The following is a 16,049-nucleotide window of genomic DNA, read 5'->3' on the forward strand; positions in this document are numbered from 1 at the left end:
TTTTTTATTCAATATTTTAAGAGATCAAGTAAGAAGAAACACCATTCACAAATAAAAGCATCTCGAACATCTTGTTCATCATGTTGCACAAATCATTTCGTTGATTCCATTCATTCCATTCGCAAAAACATTCAGTCAGCTTTCGGTTTTTGTCAAGTATCTGACCTTGCGGCGGCTCACTCTGTTATTTAGCGTTTTGAACCCCATGCTTAGATTTGGCAACAGAGTATCAGTACTCGCCAAGGCTGTGCCAACTCCGGTAGCTTGTGTTCTGCACCTGGCCTCCCTGTTTTACAGTTCAATATTCAGCCAGGCTTTCATTGACCAGCAGGACTTAGAGCTGAAACTTTGGACCTGGCGGAACAAAGAAACTAAAGCATGTCTGATGCTAAATTAAGGAGCGTTTTATCCGCCAGGAGAGAATCCGTCCATTTTCTTCATCCGCTCCTCACTCACAGCAGCAGCGCCACCGGACTCCGCTTCTCCACGCACAGCAGAGGCGCAGGACGAGTCCAGGTTGCCGCGCCCAACAGAACACGAGATGCGACCGACTCCTGCAGCTGGCTGGGATGCACAAACAGAAACGCAAATGATGTCGTTTGGAGGCAATCTCGTCTTTCTGGCACTTTAAGACGAGGAACGCAAAGAATCCAGAAAGCAAGCCAGCTCTTGCCCTTCCGCTCAGAGTACTTTGCTCTGTTGTGACATTGCCACAGGCAGAGAAACCTGTTTGACATACCAATGCATTAAAGAGCTTTTAGAACTGAAAGTAACAGATGCAGTGCCCCCCAAAAGCATTTGGACTTTTTAGTTGCACACATATATATCTGATTGTCATTGCACTACATTACAAAGATCACAACAAGTGTCACCGGCACTCAAATTTATTAAAAAAAAATTGTTTCGGTTATTTTTACTATATATGGTGTGTATAATATGCATGTATGTACAGTGCAAACTGTAAATATCATGATTCACGTTTTATATTGTTATTACTGTTTGCATGTTCACAGCATGTGTAGAATCTGCAAATATAATGTATAGACTCGTATAGAAAAAGGAGTGACTCGTAATGAATATATTAATGATCACTTGTTTTATACATTTACAAGAATTGTTCAGTTCATGTAGAGAATCTGCAAATCTTACGTATAAACTATATACAGGATAGCTAGTATTAACGGTTGTTTATTATAGTAGCTTGTCTCGTAATTAATTTTAATAATTGATACATTTATTTTCAAGGGTTTCTGTTGTGTGCTTGCACCATAATCTGCAAATATAACGAAATTATATTTATAATTATGTTTTCATATTACATTTATGAAAGCCATAAATGTAATATTTCCCGCTGATTTATTTTCGTGGCTTGTGTCTCGTAATCACGGCGCATTGTGAATTATTTTGCAGTTGCACTTTTCCTGCACGTTACTGTGACACACAGCTGTAATTGAACTCGTATAAACCCGTGTTACTCTCAAGACTGATCGGATTATGATTCTGTTGACATGCGTAATTACGCATGGTAATGAATGTACTACGCACGGGCGGGGCGGGGTCGCCTCCAGCTGCGGTGGTCCAAGGGGCTGATGCTGATGTATCCGGCTTGACAGAACAAGGTTATCCGCCAGGAGAGAATCCGTCCATTTTCTTCATCCGCTCCTCACTCACAGCAGCAGCGCCACCGGACTCCGCTTCTCCACGCACAGCAGAGGCGCAGGACGAGTCGAGGTTGCCGCGCCCAACAGAACACGAGATGCGACCGACTCCTGCAGCTGGCTGGGATGCACAAACGGAAACGCAAATGATGTCGTTTGGAGGCAATCTCGTCTTTCTGGCACTTTAAGACGAGGAACGCAAAGAATCCAGAGGAGGTGGTTTTATTTGCCGCACAACGCCGGAGTGGATGTAACAGGAAAAGTCATTTGCATGGGTCTAATTAGCCTTTACTGATCGTTCGCGTGTGAACTTTTCCTTCTAACAATGTGAATCTGGGAAAACAGCGTGTGTTCTTTGCGATGCACCACACGAGAGTGTTTTTCTAACATCTTCAGCACACTGACTCGGTGAAGATGCAGATGCTGCTGCTTTTAAGAACGATCTTTTTCATTGCAGGTTGTCCACATGTTTTGTTGCACGGAGAAAACCGTAATGCACACGCCAAAGAACCAGTCACTCTTAGGAGCCTTCGTGATGCCAAACCCAGTGCCACACACCCTGCGAGGCATCGAGCCGCAGGTACACCTGCCTTTAACATCAAACAGACTTCAGAAGACAACAGCAACTTGTCTTCACATCTCTGGCTGCATTTGGAGAGCGGAGGTAAGCGGTATGGCTACAGACATCTCTTGTTGAACAGAACACACGCGGCCACGGAGAGTGCCACAAACCTACATAAACGCTCTCAGCGACATAAAAGGAAAAAGTTGAATGCTGAGATGCCTGCTACCATGGGAACAGTAGGTGGACACAATTACTCTAAGCCATATTCAACAAGCAAGCGAGAAAGAAACCACAGACGCAAAAGAGGCACAAAGGAACACCACAAGAAAGCGTTTAAGAGCTTGAAAAGGGGCCAGAATAAAAGCGCTGCCCCATTGACACCGGTCGAAACTTATTATAACGCCCTGACATCCTCTTTATCCATGTGGGAACCGATGCCCAAGCCTCTAGCTCTCACCTCTACAGATTTCCCATTCGATCTCACCAGATCTGCCGAGTTCCACACCAAACAGATAGACGACCCATGGGACGCCACGCCGATGACCCCTCCGTACGCCGAGGATGAGGAGAGCGAATTCTTCCCCAATCCTTTCTACCCCGTCACTAGCGAGACGTATGGGGCGTATGCAATCACCATCGTTTCCGTCCTCATTTTCGCTGTGGGAATAACGGGGAACATAGCAATAATGTGTGTGGTGTGCCATAACTACTACATGAGGAGCATCTCAAACGCTCTTCTGGCTAACCTGGCCATTTGGGACTTTGCACTGCTCTTGTTTTGCCTGCCACTCGTGGTGTTTCACGAACTCACAAACACCTGGCTGCTGGGCCAGTTCACCTGTAAAGTCGTACCGTATATTGAGGTAATGGATTCCATGTTCATTCATAACAGGTTTTAAATGTTAATTTGCATATTATGTGGGATGGGTACAAATCATTGCTTTTAATAATGGCATTTGAGCTTAAATAGAGTAATCCATTACAAACTTTACATTTTGGCACTTTTTCACCAAAAAATTAAAACTCTGTCAATTCGTCGCCCTTGTATTGTCGCCCAAATTTGATTTTCTTTCTTTTGGGGGACAGAGGAGGAGATATTGAAAAATGTCCCAATGGATTGTCAAAAAAAAATGGTTAGGCCCAAATTTAAGATTTAAATGTCCAAATCTTATATTCAAATCTCATATCAAAAATTTGGATTACAGCTTTAACATAAAACCAATAAACTTAATATCAGTCCTACATAAATGACACCAGTTAGATTTCTGCGCTCAAAAAAATCATGGTTTGGTTTATTATTAACAATTTGCATCTATTTGATTTGATTTAAATAATCATATTTTCAAAATGCATTTATGCTAATTGCTTGGAATCAGTGTGAATCTGTTTATCGTGGTGAAAATTCCTTCTTTTTTTTCCAGTTAAAAAATCATACATTTAGGCCCCGTTTACACTAGTGCGTTTTAAAATGCATAACTTTTGCTACGGTTAAGCCTATTGTTTATACTACTCCGGTGTTGTGCCGAATTCTGCACCCAATTATGCACCCCCTCGTTGAAGTCACTACCTGATTGCCTAATCCCAACCCCACCCCTAATCCTAACCCCTCCCCCACACCTACTCCTAAACCTACCAATACTAGGGGGTGCATACGGTAATTTGGCAGAGTGCAAATTTCGGCACTACACTGGCGTTTTCGACCCTCGAAAACTGAGAATTTTGAAAACGCTGCAACCCCTGTTTTAGTTCGAAAACTCCGGGATTGCGTTTCAGTGTAAACGGACCAAAACGGAGATTTTGAAAACGATGGCGTGGTTGCACACATTCTCTCTGCGTATCCTTGACAAACAATAACATCATGCTCATTGTTGTACCCATAGATGTGTATGGGTAGAATCCCCATTCGACCGCTCCAAGCACGTAGACGTGTCCGCCATCTAAATAATAGCGAACCTATCTATGGTTGTACCTGCATGAATGGTCGTGTGACATGCGTTTTCGGTTGTGTAGTGTAGACGGAGATGGTTTCTGAAACGCCAGTGTAGACGAGGATTGTTTTAATTCTAAAACGCCGTTTTAAAACAAAAACGCACTAGTGTAAATGGGGCCTTAGGCCTAAATGTTGTCGTTTTTTTTCATTTACAATGAAAACCAGTGTTGTTTGGACCCCAACCTTCTTTAAGAGATCATCTTTTGTGTTCTTTTACATTGCTATGATCTAGTTTTTCATGCACAGGTAAGTTTAGCAGTGTTAAGGCTTGTGTTTCTTGAGGGTGAGGTATTGAAACCATGGCATTGTGGGTAATTCGGTCTCGTTTCGAGAGACGTCAGTGCTCCCTGCATGCAAAAGATCATCCACCCTGCCCTCAGGACACCTGCACTGACAGTCTGCTCTGACCTCTGCCCCACTCCCGTCACATACTGTATGGTGCAACCATAAGCGCTTATTTGACGTGAAATCTGCAGCAGCCCACTGCCATCCTGATCTCCTCACCACACCCAGTTTCAGCAGAGCTCACTTTACAGCATCCAAACACCACGCTTCTTTAGTGTCAAAATGATTGTGGATGGCTGGAAACCTGTCCTGGTGAACCTCACAAAAACATATTCAGATCATATTTCACCCTAAAATCAAATAGGGGAGAAGATATTCTATTCTGCATGAAGTTAAATGCTTGAAGCCTGTTTCTAAGTGTTTTTTTAATTATTATTTATTGCATTGCATTGCAAAATATTTTTCATGAAAATTAAGCATTTCCCTAAGATTTTTGTCCAGATTTTTTTTTGGTAACTCCTATTTTTATTTATTCTTATTAGATATGTTGTTACTGTATTACAGTCATTTGTACAATGCATTTTTCATGTATTTATTCACTTATAAATGCATTAATTTAATGCATTGATTTAATGTAAAGGCAGTACAGTAGTGAGAAGATTTTCTTATATAATATGTGCTGAATTGTCATGCAAATAATAATAATGCAAAACATCTTAAAGGGATATTCACCCAAAAATGAAAATTTTGATGATTAACCTGAACAACATGAGTGGAAGTTTCTTCTGTTGAGCACAAAAGAAGATATTTGAAGAATGTGGGTAACCAAACGGTACCCATTCACTTCCATAGTATGGAAAAAATACTATCAAATAATACCATCAAATGTTTGGTTACCCATATTCTTCAAAATATCTTATTTTGTGCTCATATTTTTAACTCTCCCTTCAGTGTTCCTTAAAACAGGCTTAATTTACTTAATTTACCAAATGTTCCTTTCTTTCTTTTGAATTTAGGGTGAAGTATCACTCAGACCACTTGTACAATTTATAATACTAAATGTATTGCAAGTATTGCTGCCCTTGCTATAATGCAAACTTGACAATTTCATACAATCTCAGACAAAAAGGTACAAAAGCTGTCGCTGGGATGGTGCCTTTAAAAAGGTGCACCTTTGTACCTTATTAACCCCTAAAATGTGCATGTAAGTACCTTAAAGATACGTATTAGTATCCTAATGGTACATAGTACCTTTTTCAAAGGGTACGGGCCCTGTGGCAGCTTTTGTACCTTTTTATTTCTGAGAGTCTAGACTTCAGCCTTCCTCCATTCAAGCAGATACGAGCTGTGCCTGTATACACAGAAAATAGCTGCCCAGGGGCGTTGCCAAGATGGCCACCGACTGAACCAACTTTCCTTGAAGAGGCTTTGGTGAGATTCACCCATCCGTTTGCCTTAGAGAAGTAGACTGTGATTGCTTTTGTGTGTGTGAAGGGTGTGAGGGGGTTTAAGATTGGGTTTTGGAGGGAGAGCCGTGCAAATGCGGCGTCCTGGTGGCACACAGCGTGCCTGCTGTGATTGTATGGGACAGGCAGAGAGGGCCAGGAGGCTTGGCCTGACAATGGTGAAGCTGAATGAAAATGAGCCACTGTGCATGTGAGCATGTGCTCGTCCCTCCGGCTGCAGCGCAGCTATGAATGCTGATCACCAGCGACTGCATGCAAGCTAAGTGGCGAGTAAAACCAGTCCTGAGGACAAAGTGCTCCACAGGGAGAAAACGCCTCCGGCTCCATTACTCACACACACATGCATGCTGGTGCGTGATAGTTCATGTGAGCTGGGAGTCTGCATTCTGGGAGAGGGTCTTGTTGCTGCTTTTGTTCAGACCTGACACTTTTCACATTCGACGTCCCTTCACTGGTTGTCTCCTGCAGAGAGCTGCTGCTCAAGTGTGGAGTAGTATATTGTTGAGTTTTGCTCCACTGCAGGCAAGTTCAGCGAACGCCAGTTGAACTTGTCTGATCATTGGGTTTGTTTTATCAGAGGTCTGAAATTTCTCGCTGTGGTAGGTCAAGCGAATCTGAGTGTGGTGTGTCGGTGCCAGTGTTTTAACTTGACTTGTGTTTTGACTGGCCTTTAGGTTTTTGGAGATTGCATCAGTCACAACACACAGATTTGCAGGAAGGCCTTGTTTCGTTTGAGCAAACATGCTGCAGAGGCGTATCTGTCAAAGCAACATATTAAAACATTCAGAACATTTTAGGAACTGAATAGGAACCTTAGCATCATAGTGGTGAGTTTTGATCTAGCAAACACCACTTAAAATATTTCCAGATTATTTTTTTATTTATTTATTTTATTTCCATTCTCCAAACTTATTTTATTTTATATTTTATGTTATTTTATATTTTATTTTTATTTTTATTTATTTTTTTTATATTTTTTTATTTTAAATGTAATTTATTTTTCCATCCATTCTCCAAACTGCTTGTACTTTATTTTATTTTATTTTTTATTTTACTTTATTTTATCCATTCTCGAAACTGCTTTTCTTGAGGTCACTCAAGTTATTTTGTTTTGTTTCAAATTGTTTTGTTTTTCTTTGGTTTAGGTATGGTTTGATTGTGTTTGATTTGATTTTGTTTCCATTCATTCTTCAAATTGCTTGTCCTTTGTAGGGTTGTGGGTGTTTTTTATTTTATTTTATCTTATTCAAACCGCTTGTAGGGTCAGAGGCATTTCATTTGATTTAATATTATTGTTTGGATTCGTTACAGGTTTTTGTTGGCTTTCTCTTCTATTATTAATCCACTTTGTGTTTGTGTTTTTGATCCAGGCTGTTAACTCCCCTTCTAATGCTCTGAATTTATGTAGCTGAATATGTATTTGTTTCATTCTGTGGTCATCATATATAACAATATTCCTGTAATAGCTTTTGCTTATAGCTCACTCATGCCTCAGTGCATCTCATTTGTCAATAAGTAAGAATTATTGCCGTCCCTGCTGGCCGGTAGCCCAACAATGGCCTGCAGTCACCCTGTCTAAAAGCAGTCGTTAAACCAGATTAATAACCAGCACCTCCATCGTTCTGGAGAGCCTCTTAATCAGAGAATTAATGAGCCGTTCGTAAAGACCATTGCAGCCAACGCTATCATCACATGCTGCTAGGAAACCTGTAAGCTAGAAAATGCCTCCAAACGCACGTGCATGTCAGATCAGACCGAGAGAGAAAGAGAGAGTCGTGGTCTGGACTGTTTGCCAGAGTGTGAGGTGTGTGGAGACCAGAGTGACCTTAGATTTGATTACTGTGAAAGGAAGGCAGAAAGTGAGCTTCAAACCACATGATCACATGAATCACAGCCTGTGGTCTTGACTCCAAGTACATTTGCTTGCAGTCTTGTTCTCCCTTTGTCTTTCTTTGTCATTCAGGAGTTTTCTACCTGTCAACATTTGTAATAATTATATATATATATATATATATATATATATATATATATATAGTTTTACACATTGATTTGCTTGATTACACCTTGTCAGATTCCTTTTTTTAAGGATAAAACCTGTAAAAAGCCAATATTTTTCCACCTTTGAAGATATTTAATGTATTTCTCAATATATATGTATTTTATTTATTTATTTATTTGTAATCTTAAAGAATATTTATAGTGTTTATAACTTGACTTTGTCAGATTTTGCTGAGGAAAAAGCCTGTAAAAAGCCAATATTTTTCCACCTTCTAAAATGAGCATTTTTTTCAGGCTCCTATGTTTGTTCAGTTATTTCACGTTAATGGCAATGAAAAGAACCTATTCATTGCCATTAAAGTGAAATTACTGAACCTACACACAGGAGCCTGAAAAAAATGCTCATTTAAGAACAAAATTTCATACAGAACTTAGAGGCTTTTGCATCTGAACTCTTCATATATATATATATATATATATATATTATTTGTTCATATTTTCTTCAGAAAATGTACATATCCTTTTTTCTGTCAGAAACCAACCAAAAAGCCATTCTAGATTCATTTTTTTAATGCAAGAAGCAAAATACAGTAAACAATCTACTGAAAGTAAGTTTGTCAAGTTAAACGTTAAATCTAGGTATTTAATTTTGTGTTGTTGTTGTTTCTGTTTCTTTTCTTTCTTTCTTTCTTTTGATGTTGTGAACAAATTCCTAATTCAGAGTTTTGAATTGATTCATTGAATCAGACAGTTGATGAATTGATTGACAGAAATTAATCAAACTTACAAACTAATGCCATTTTGTGAAACCTCCTAATGCTTATGGAAAGAGGACCAAAAGTTTAATGCCAGTCTTTCTGAAACTTTACGGGTCAGTAAAACGCACAGGAAACCCTGTTTGCAGTCTGGAAGCATCACTTTCCCGACCTGCTCGTCCTGCGAGAATATTCCTTATCCTACAAACCCACGCAGGAAACCGACGCTCATTCAACGTGCCGAGCGTCTAATGGGGCAGGATGGATGCATTTCACACCTATGGAAGTAATATAGCACCATTACAGCGTTTTAATGGACACAATGATCCATAATGGATTCTGAACAGTCTGCTTTTGTCAAAATGATGAAGGATCTCAGCGATCTGCTTTTGGAGATGAAAGAGGTGGACTAGTTTTCATTTAGTCGGCGATGCACAACCGCATGAGCGTCGTTCTGCTAATTGTCTCCTCCTTGATGCTGATGTGCCTGATTGCTCTGTAATTATGATAATGAAGACAAACACTTAGTTGGCTCTTTCATTTGGGTTTGTATCATCCGCTGGGACGCAGCGGCTCGAACGCGCCCAAGAAGCTCTCCAGTTGTCTCCCATTCATTGCAGTTGTTTCTTTTGTGTCGCCTCTGTAAATACTCTTTAATTTCACCCAATTTATTGTGGCAATAGTCACACAAAATGTCCCGTTTCGCAGGGGGAAGGGTGCGTTAGGAGAGTTTTGGGGCCTGCTCTGTTCAGGCTGAATTAATTGCCAGGCCTGCAGGAGGTTGACTGTCTGTCACAATAACGCAGCAGATAAAGTCTGTAAAAACGAGAGCTGTTTGTTTCTCGTTCTGCGAACCTGCTGCTATGTGCTGAATGATTATTAGGAGAGGGTTTTCAGCGGTGGGATTGGGTTCAGCGAGATGCCAGATATAATTCAGACTTTCCTTTCAAGCGGTTTGTTTACGCCACTGGCCTTACACCATTTACACTAGACACCTACTGACACATAACGCAGCTCTCAGAGATATCACAGACAGGGTTGTCATGATACCAACATCTTGACAGCTGATAAAAATACCAGAGAAACGTCATGATTTTCAATGCCATTTCTTATACAGAAAACCAAATACTAAAGAGTTGGTTTCTACTTTAGCTATTGGTTATCTACTTGGTTACTAAATACTAAAGATTATGCTACCTCCTGTAGATGTGTGTGTGTGTGTGTGTGTGTGTGTGTGTGTGAAATCCATTGCAACATAATCCATAGAATTTAAAATACTACTACTGTTTTTGTCAAAAAATAATAAATTGGTAAACCTTTTTCCATTATTTTTCTAATTAAATTCTAATTGTAACTAATTAAAATATTTTTTTTTGTCAAATAAAAGTAGTCTTTTATATTCATTGCATTTTTGATTATTTATATAAATAACAAATTGAATTACAAATTGAATGTACAATACTGCTTAGATTTTTGACAAAAGTCCATTGGTAAACTTATTTATTTATTCATTAAACATTTTTTACATTTTCTTCCATAATGTTTATGGAGTTTGTTATTATTTTGTATTATTCTTTAATTGATTAGATATTTTTATTTATTATTTATATATTATTTAGTTTCATATTTTTTCAACAAAAAATTGCGATAATTGTTTAATGTTTTTCTTATTTTATACTTTCAAGGTTTTTTTTTTTTTACAAAAAATTTTTGTAAAAGTAGACTTCACATGGGTTATTTTAAGTAGCTGCCAGAAGTTATTTAAATATGTAATAAATGAATGAAATTCATACAAAATTTTTTTGTAAAAGTAGACTTCACATGGGTTATTTTAAGTAGCTGCCAGAAGTTATTTAAATATGTAATAAATGAATGAAATTCATATAAAAAAATTAAACATTTAATATTCTTATTAAAACATCTTATTTCAGGCAGAAGTCGAAAATACAGGGTTCCCAAACCTTTTGACGAATTAATTTTTTGATGATATTTCCAGTAAATATTTGGAAAAAGTTGTGCATAACTAGAAATATGATATAATACAAATTGTAAAAATTGTATTATATAAAAATTAATTTTTTCTGACTTTTGCATTACTTTAGATTTCATGGATTTCCATGACTTATGCAGGCTTGAAAATCACTGTTTTTTTCCATATTTTTAATTAAATAAATTTATTTTTTTTTGGTAGTGAAGCACTTTTGCCATCCCTTTTATACCCAAGCAGTGTTTGTGTTTGTATTTTTCCAGGTGGCGTCTCTCGGCGTGACCACCTTCACCCTCTGCGCGCTCTGCATCGACCGTTTCCGCGCCGCCACCAACGTGCAGATGTACTACGAGATGATCGAGAACTGCACCTCCACCGCCGCCAAGCTGGCCGTCATCTGGATCGGCGCATTGCTCCTCGCCCTCCCAGAGCTCCTGATCCGCCAGCTGGTGTCGGAAAACGGCGACGGCGGGGTGGACGAGCCGGCATCCGAACGCTGCCTGATCCGCATCTCCACGTCCCTCCCCGACACGCTGTATGTCCTGGGCCTGACCTACGAAGGCGCACGTCTCTGGTGGTGCTTCGGCTGCTACTTCTGCCTGCCGACGCTCTTCACCATCGGCAGCTCGGTGGCCACTGCAAGGCGAATCCGTCGCGCCGAACGCGGCTGCGCCAGAGGCAACAAGAAGCAAATCCGACTGGAAAGCCAAATGAACTGCACCGTGGTGGCGCTGGCGATCGTATACGGCGCGTGTGTGGTTCCCGAGAATGTGTGCAACATGGTTTCGGCGTACATGGCGGCCGGGGTCCCGCAGAGCACCATGGCGCTGTTGCATCTGCTCAGTCAGCTGCTGCTGTTCCTACGTGCGGCCGTCACGCCGGTGCTGCTGCTGTGCCTCTGCAGACCCTTCGGCCGTGCCTTTCTGGAGTGCTGCTGCTGCTGCTGCGCAGATGCCTGCGGGATCGCCGCTCACTCCTCGGCCACGGCCAGCGACGACAACGAGCACGAGTGCACGACGGAACTGGAGCTGTCGCCGTTCAGCACTATACGCCGGGAAATGTCCAACTACACGGCGACTGGATCCCACTGCTGAGTGAATGTGTGGGGATTCCAGTGCCTACTGTACTGTACTGTACAAGCACATGCTTTTGTCTTACTGTGTAAATACTTTGACCACAATCGGTGTCTTTTAAAGAAGGTAATGTAGACTGAAAATTATGTAAGTACTTTTTTTTGTATAATTGTCCTTAATATATATAAATATATATATAAATATACACTGAACTAGTGACTGCTTTAATTTAGCAGTTTTTTTGCACTGCCAAACACTTTAGCTTTCTCTTCACTCTGTTTCTGCACTTGCATCGCGTCTACACTGGAGGCGATCGAAACGGAGTCACTCCGCTTCATATTGAGTCTGGAAGTGTTGATCGACTTGAGATGCTCACTAATCACAGACTAGTCACATGTAGGTTTGAGGGTAGGCTAAAGGCGAAATTTAAAAACTCTATTGAATGTAAAATAAGATTATTTTTTATTATTTAAATAAAATAAATATTTTACTGCTTTTAGTTTATTAACTTTTACTTTGAGCAAATAATTGACTTTACATAGGTTTTATTATTTTATTTCAAGTAACTGCCAAAACTGATTTATACATAAAACTGAATGAATGAAATTCACAGCAAAAATATAAGCATATTTTATATTGTTAATAAAATCATTGTAGGGAAGACAGAAATGGAAAATACAGGCTTCCCTCATCTTTTGACAGAATGAATTGCAACTTTTTCAGTGATATTTCCAGGAATTTGTAATCATTTTGAACTATTTAAAAATCCATTTTTTATTTTTAATCCATGTTAAAAAGTTTTTCTTAATTTTTATATATTTTTCCATTTAATGCAATTTTTTATTTGTTTCATTCATTCCTTTTTTTAATTTAATGAAATTTAGCTGTCATTTAATTTAATCTTTGCTATCATAAAAATACAAAATAAAATTTTTGGACTTTACATAGGTTATTTTTACATAGTTTTATTTCAATATTATATTTATAGGTTTTTTTTCAACTAACTGCCAAACGTTATTTAAATCTGCAGTGACTGAATGATGTTCATATTTGATGTTGTTAATAAAAACATTTTTATTTAAGACAAAGTATTTTATTTAATTTATTTTTAGTCTGGCAACGGATTTTTGTCAAAAATAACTAGAAATAATTATATTTGATATAGAATTTTTCGTGATTTCCCATTTCTTCCAAGGTTTATTAATTTCCCTGACTTTTCCAGGCTTGAAAATCACTTTTACAGATTTCCATGATCATGATAACTCTGAAAATAAAGAACAGCTGAACTAAAGTTGAATCATATCGCTTGATTAAAGGAATCGGTCTAGTTTTGATCGTGTCGATCGCGTCCAGTGTAGACCTGGTGTTACTGTCGCACGGTGTGTTTCTGCATTTCTTGAAAGTAACATTTCTCTAATGTTTCTAAATGGCTGTGTGTTGTGTGCCGTGACCTTTCTCTTGATGAAGGTGATTCTTGTGAATCGTTCTTGAACTCTGTAGAGCATCTGTATGTGTCTTATACCTGTCAACACCCACACGATGCTCCTTCTAGTTAACGGTTTCTAAACGTTTTTATATAACCGTAACGAAATGTCTCTTTAATAAACACATCACGTTTGCTAGAAGAACAGCAAACTGATATATGAAAGTGCCAGTGTGGTTGAGTGCATTTCTTTTGTAATGTGTGCTAATCATAAACCGGCTTTTGTGCATTCAGAAAGATAATTCTGAATACAAATAGTATGTTTTGCTCGACTAAAGTCTCCAACAAAGATTTCCAATGTCTTTCTAAGCTGTCACACTCTTTTCCCCCTGCATTATTCAAGGCCAGCGGCTCACAGTGTCTGAGGAATTGTTTATCCACATAAAAGCATTAGCTGTCAGGCTTCACATTGAACAGGCCCAGATGAGATCTTACTCCAAACATGGCGGACTCCCCTCCCACAAGCTGGAGGAGGTGCTCTTTTGTGTTTTATACGCATCTGCCATATTTGAGGTGTCAGAAACAGAGCAATCTGCTATTTTTGGGACACTTTGTGGGAAGATGGTGACAGACAGGTGCGTTTGTTTGGACGATTTACATACGAAAATGTTTCAGAAGAAACACCATGCTTTGATTTGTTGCAGAGTAATCAGACTCCCAAAATGTGTCACCTACTCATGTTTTATCTCAATCGGGGGGGGGGGGATCATTCTGGAAAGCTTTGAGGGTTTTCAAATCTTGCTGAAATTGAAAGATCTCAAAAAAACAGACAAAAAAGCCCAAACAAACAAAATAACATGTCTGGGTCGCAACTGGCCCCAAAACAAGATCAAAAAAGAGATTTTGCATAAAAAGTAAGGCATATTTTAGGAGTATTAAGATGTTTTGCATTGTGACATTGGCCATTACGCACATTTTGCTTCCAAATTGTCATTATTGTAATATGTGCATTGTCTTACTTTTCTGTTTGTTTATTCTCATTCTTAATAGTGATTTTAATTTGCATTACAGTAAAAAAGAATGCAATTTTTTAAAATCTTTTATTTATAAAACTGCTCATTTCTGTGTCATTAAACTGAAGGAAAATTGGTGTATAAACAATTTTCACTCTGAAATTGCTAGTAAATTTCACAATTACAAATTAGTTACTGGAATTAAAAAATGTAAATTTCCCAACACTTCCCCATCTGCCATTGGCCAAACAAACAGATAGTCCCGCCCCAAACTCTCACAATTGGTTGAGCCAAGAGTTGTTTTTATTTTAATTATTATTCATTTTGATTTAAATCAGCCTAAAAATGATTTAAGCTTCATTTTAATTATTCAAAATATCAAATATTTCTTATTTTGTGCATGGTAAAATATGAGTAATATGACATTTTCCTTTGATATATGTTCAATAAAAATCAATTGGTAAAAACTTTACATAGGCTATTTTTATTTCAAGTAACTGCCAAACATAATTTAAACACAATGAATTAATGAAATTAATAGCAAAAATATAAACACATTTGATATTGCAAATAAAATAATTTTATTTAAGACACCTTCCCACACCTTTGATGAATTAATCGCAAATATTTTAATTTATAATCACTTTGACAAAAAGTCTTATGAAAATGATTAGAATTGATCAGAAATGATGCATTTAAACAACTTTTGGCAGTTACTTGAAATAAAAATAACCTATGTAAAGTCTAAATTTCCACCTATTTTAAGTTAAAAACTTAAGTTCAGTTCATGCCTTACATTTTGAAGTATAATCAACTTCCTGATTGTCATTTTTTACAGTGAAAATAAAAATTAATAATAAGAAAAAATATATAAATTATTTTAAAGGCGTCATATGATTCACTTTTGGCAGTTACTTGAAATAAAAATAACCTATGTAAAGTCTAAATTTCCACCTATTTTAAGTTAAAAACTTAAGTTCAGTTCATGCCTTACATTTTGAAGTATAATCAACTTCCTGATTGTCATTTTTTACAGTGAAAATAAAAATTAATAATAAGAAAAAATATATAAATTATTTTAAAGGCGTCATATGATTTGATTTCAATTTTTCCTTTCTCTTTGAAGTGTTACAAGCTCTTGGTGCGTAAAGAAGATCTGTAAAGTTGCAAAGACTAAAGTCTCAAATCCAAAGAGATATTCTTTATAAAAGTTAAGAGTTAACCACGCCTACCTAAAACAGCTCGTTCTAACACGCCCCCACATGTCTACGTCACTGTGTGGGAAGATTTGCATAACGCCGCCCAAATGTTCACGCAAAGAAAGAAGGCGTAACTTTTATTCTCGCTGTAGTATTGTTGTTGCCGCCGCCGCCATGTCGTGAAGGCACTGTGTGTTTCGTTGTGAAAGCGAAACTACTTTGTTTGGTCTTCCAAAAGAGGATGATATCTGCTTCGTCATGCCTAGAGCTGATCCGTGCTGGTCGCTGAGGAAATACATCAACTTCGCGCTGTGGATCGCCAGATCGGCTTTCACAGAGGACGAAGCGGAGTCCAGCCCGGGGTCGTCACATGTGGTTGCCGCAAGCCCGCCGGACACTCCTTCGAAACTACTTTGTTTGGTCTTCCAAAAGAGGACACGACTAGAAATCAGTGGTTAAGTTGTATTTACAACACTGTTCCAGAACAGTTCAACCCAAATATTCAGATGTGTCCAGCGCATTTTATGGAGGACTGTTTCCTGATCCTGGGAGAGTAGACTACAATGCCGGCTGTCCTGACTCACAGACTGTAAGTACGTTTTTATATTTAAAGGATTTGCCACTGATGATTCAAACG

General features: G+C 38.4%; 1 protein-coding gene across 1 annotated transcript; it reads left to right on the plus strand.

Annotated features, from left to right (window-relative positions):
• Positions 1 to 1,801: 1,801 nt before the first annotated feature.
• LOC107583944 (prosaposin receptor GPR37-like) lies at positions 1,802 to 12,190 on the plus strand. The gene is made up of 2 exons (XM_016270312.1): positions 1,802 to 3,086; positions 10,968 to 12,190. The coding sequence occupies exons 1-2, from the start codon at positions 2,073 to 2,075 to the stop codon at positions 11,796 to 11,798; spliced, it is 1,845 nt and encodes a 614-aa protein (XP_016125798.1). The 5' UTR covers positions 1,802 to 2,072; the 3' UTR covers positions 11,799 to 12,190.
• Positions 12,191 to 16,049: the final 3,859 nt, after the last annotated feature.

This window comes from Sinocyclocheilus grahami, unplaced genomic scaffold (assembly GCF_001515645.1).
Source record: "Sinocyclocheilus grahami isolate Dianchi unplaced genomic scaffold, SAMN03320097.WGS_v1.1 scaffold56.1, whole genome shotgun sequence".
Lineage (NCBI taxonomy): Eukaryota > Metazoa > Chordata > Actinopteri > Cypriniformes > Cyprinidae > Sinocyclocheilus > Sinocyclocheilus grahami.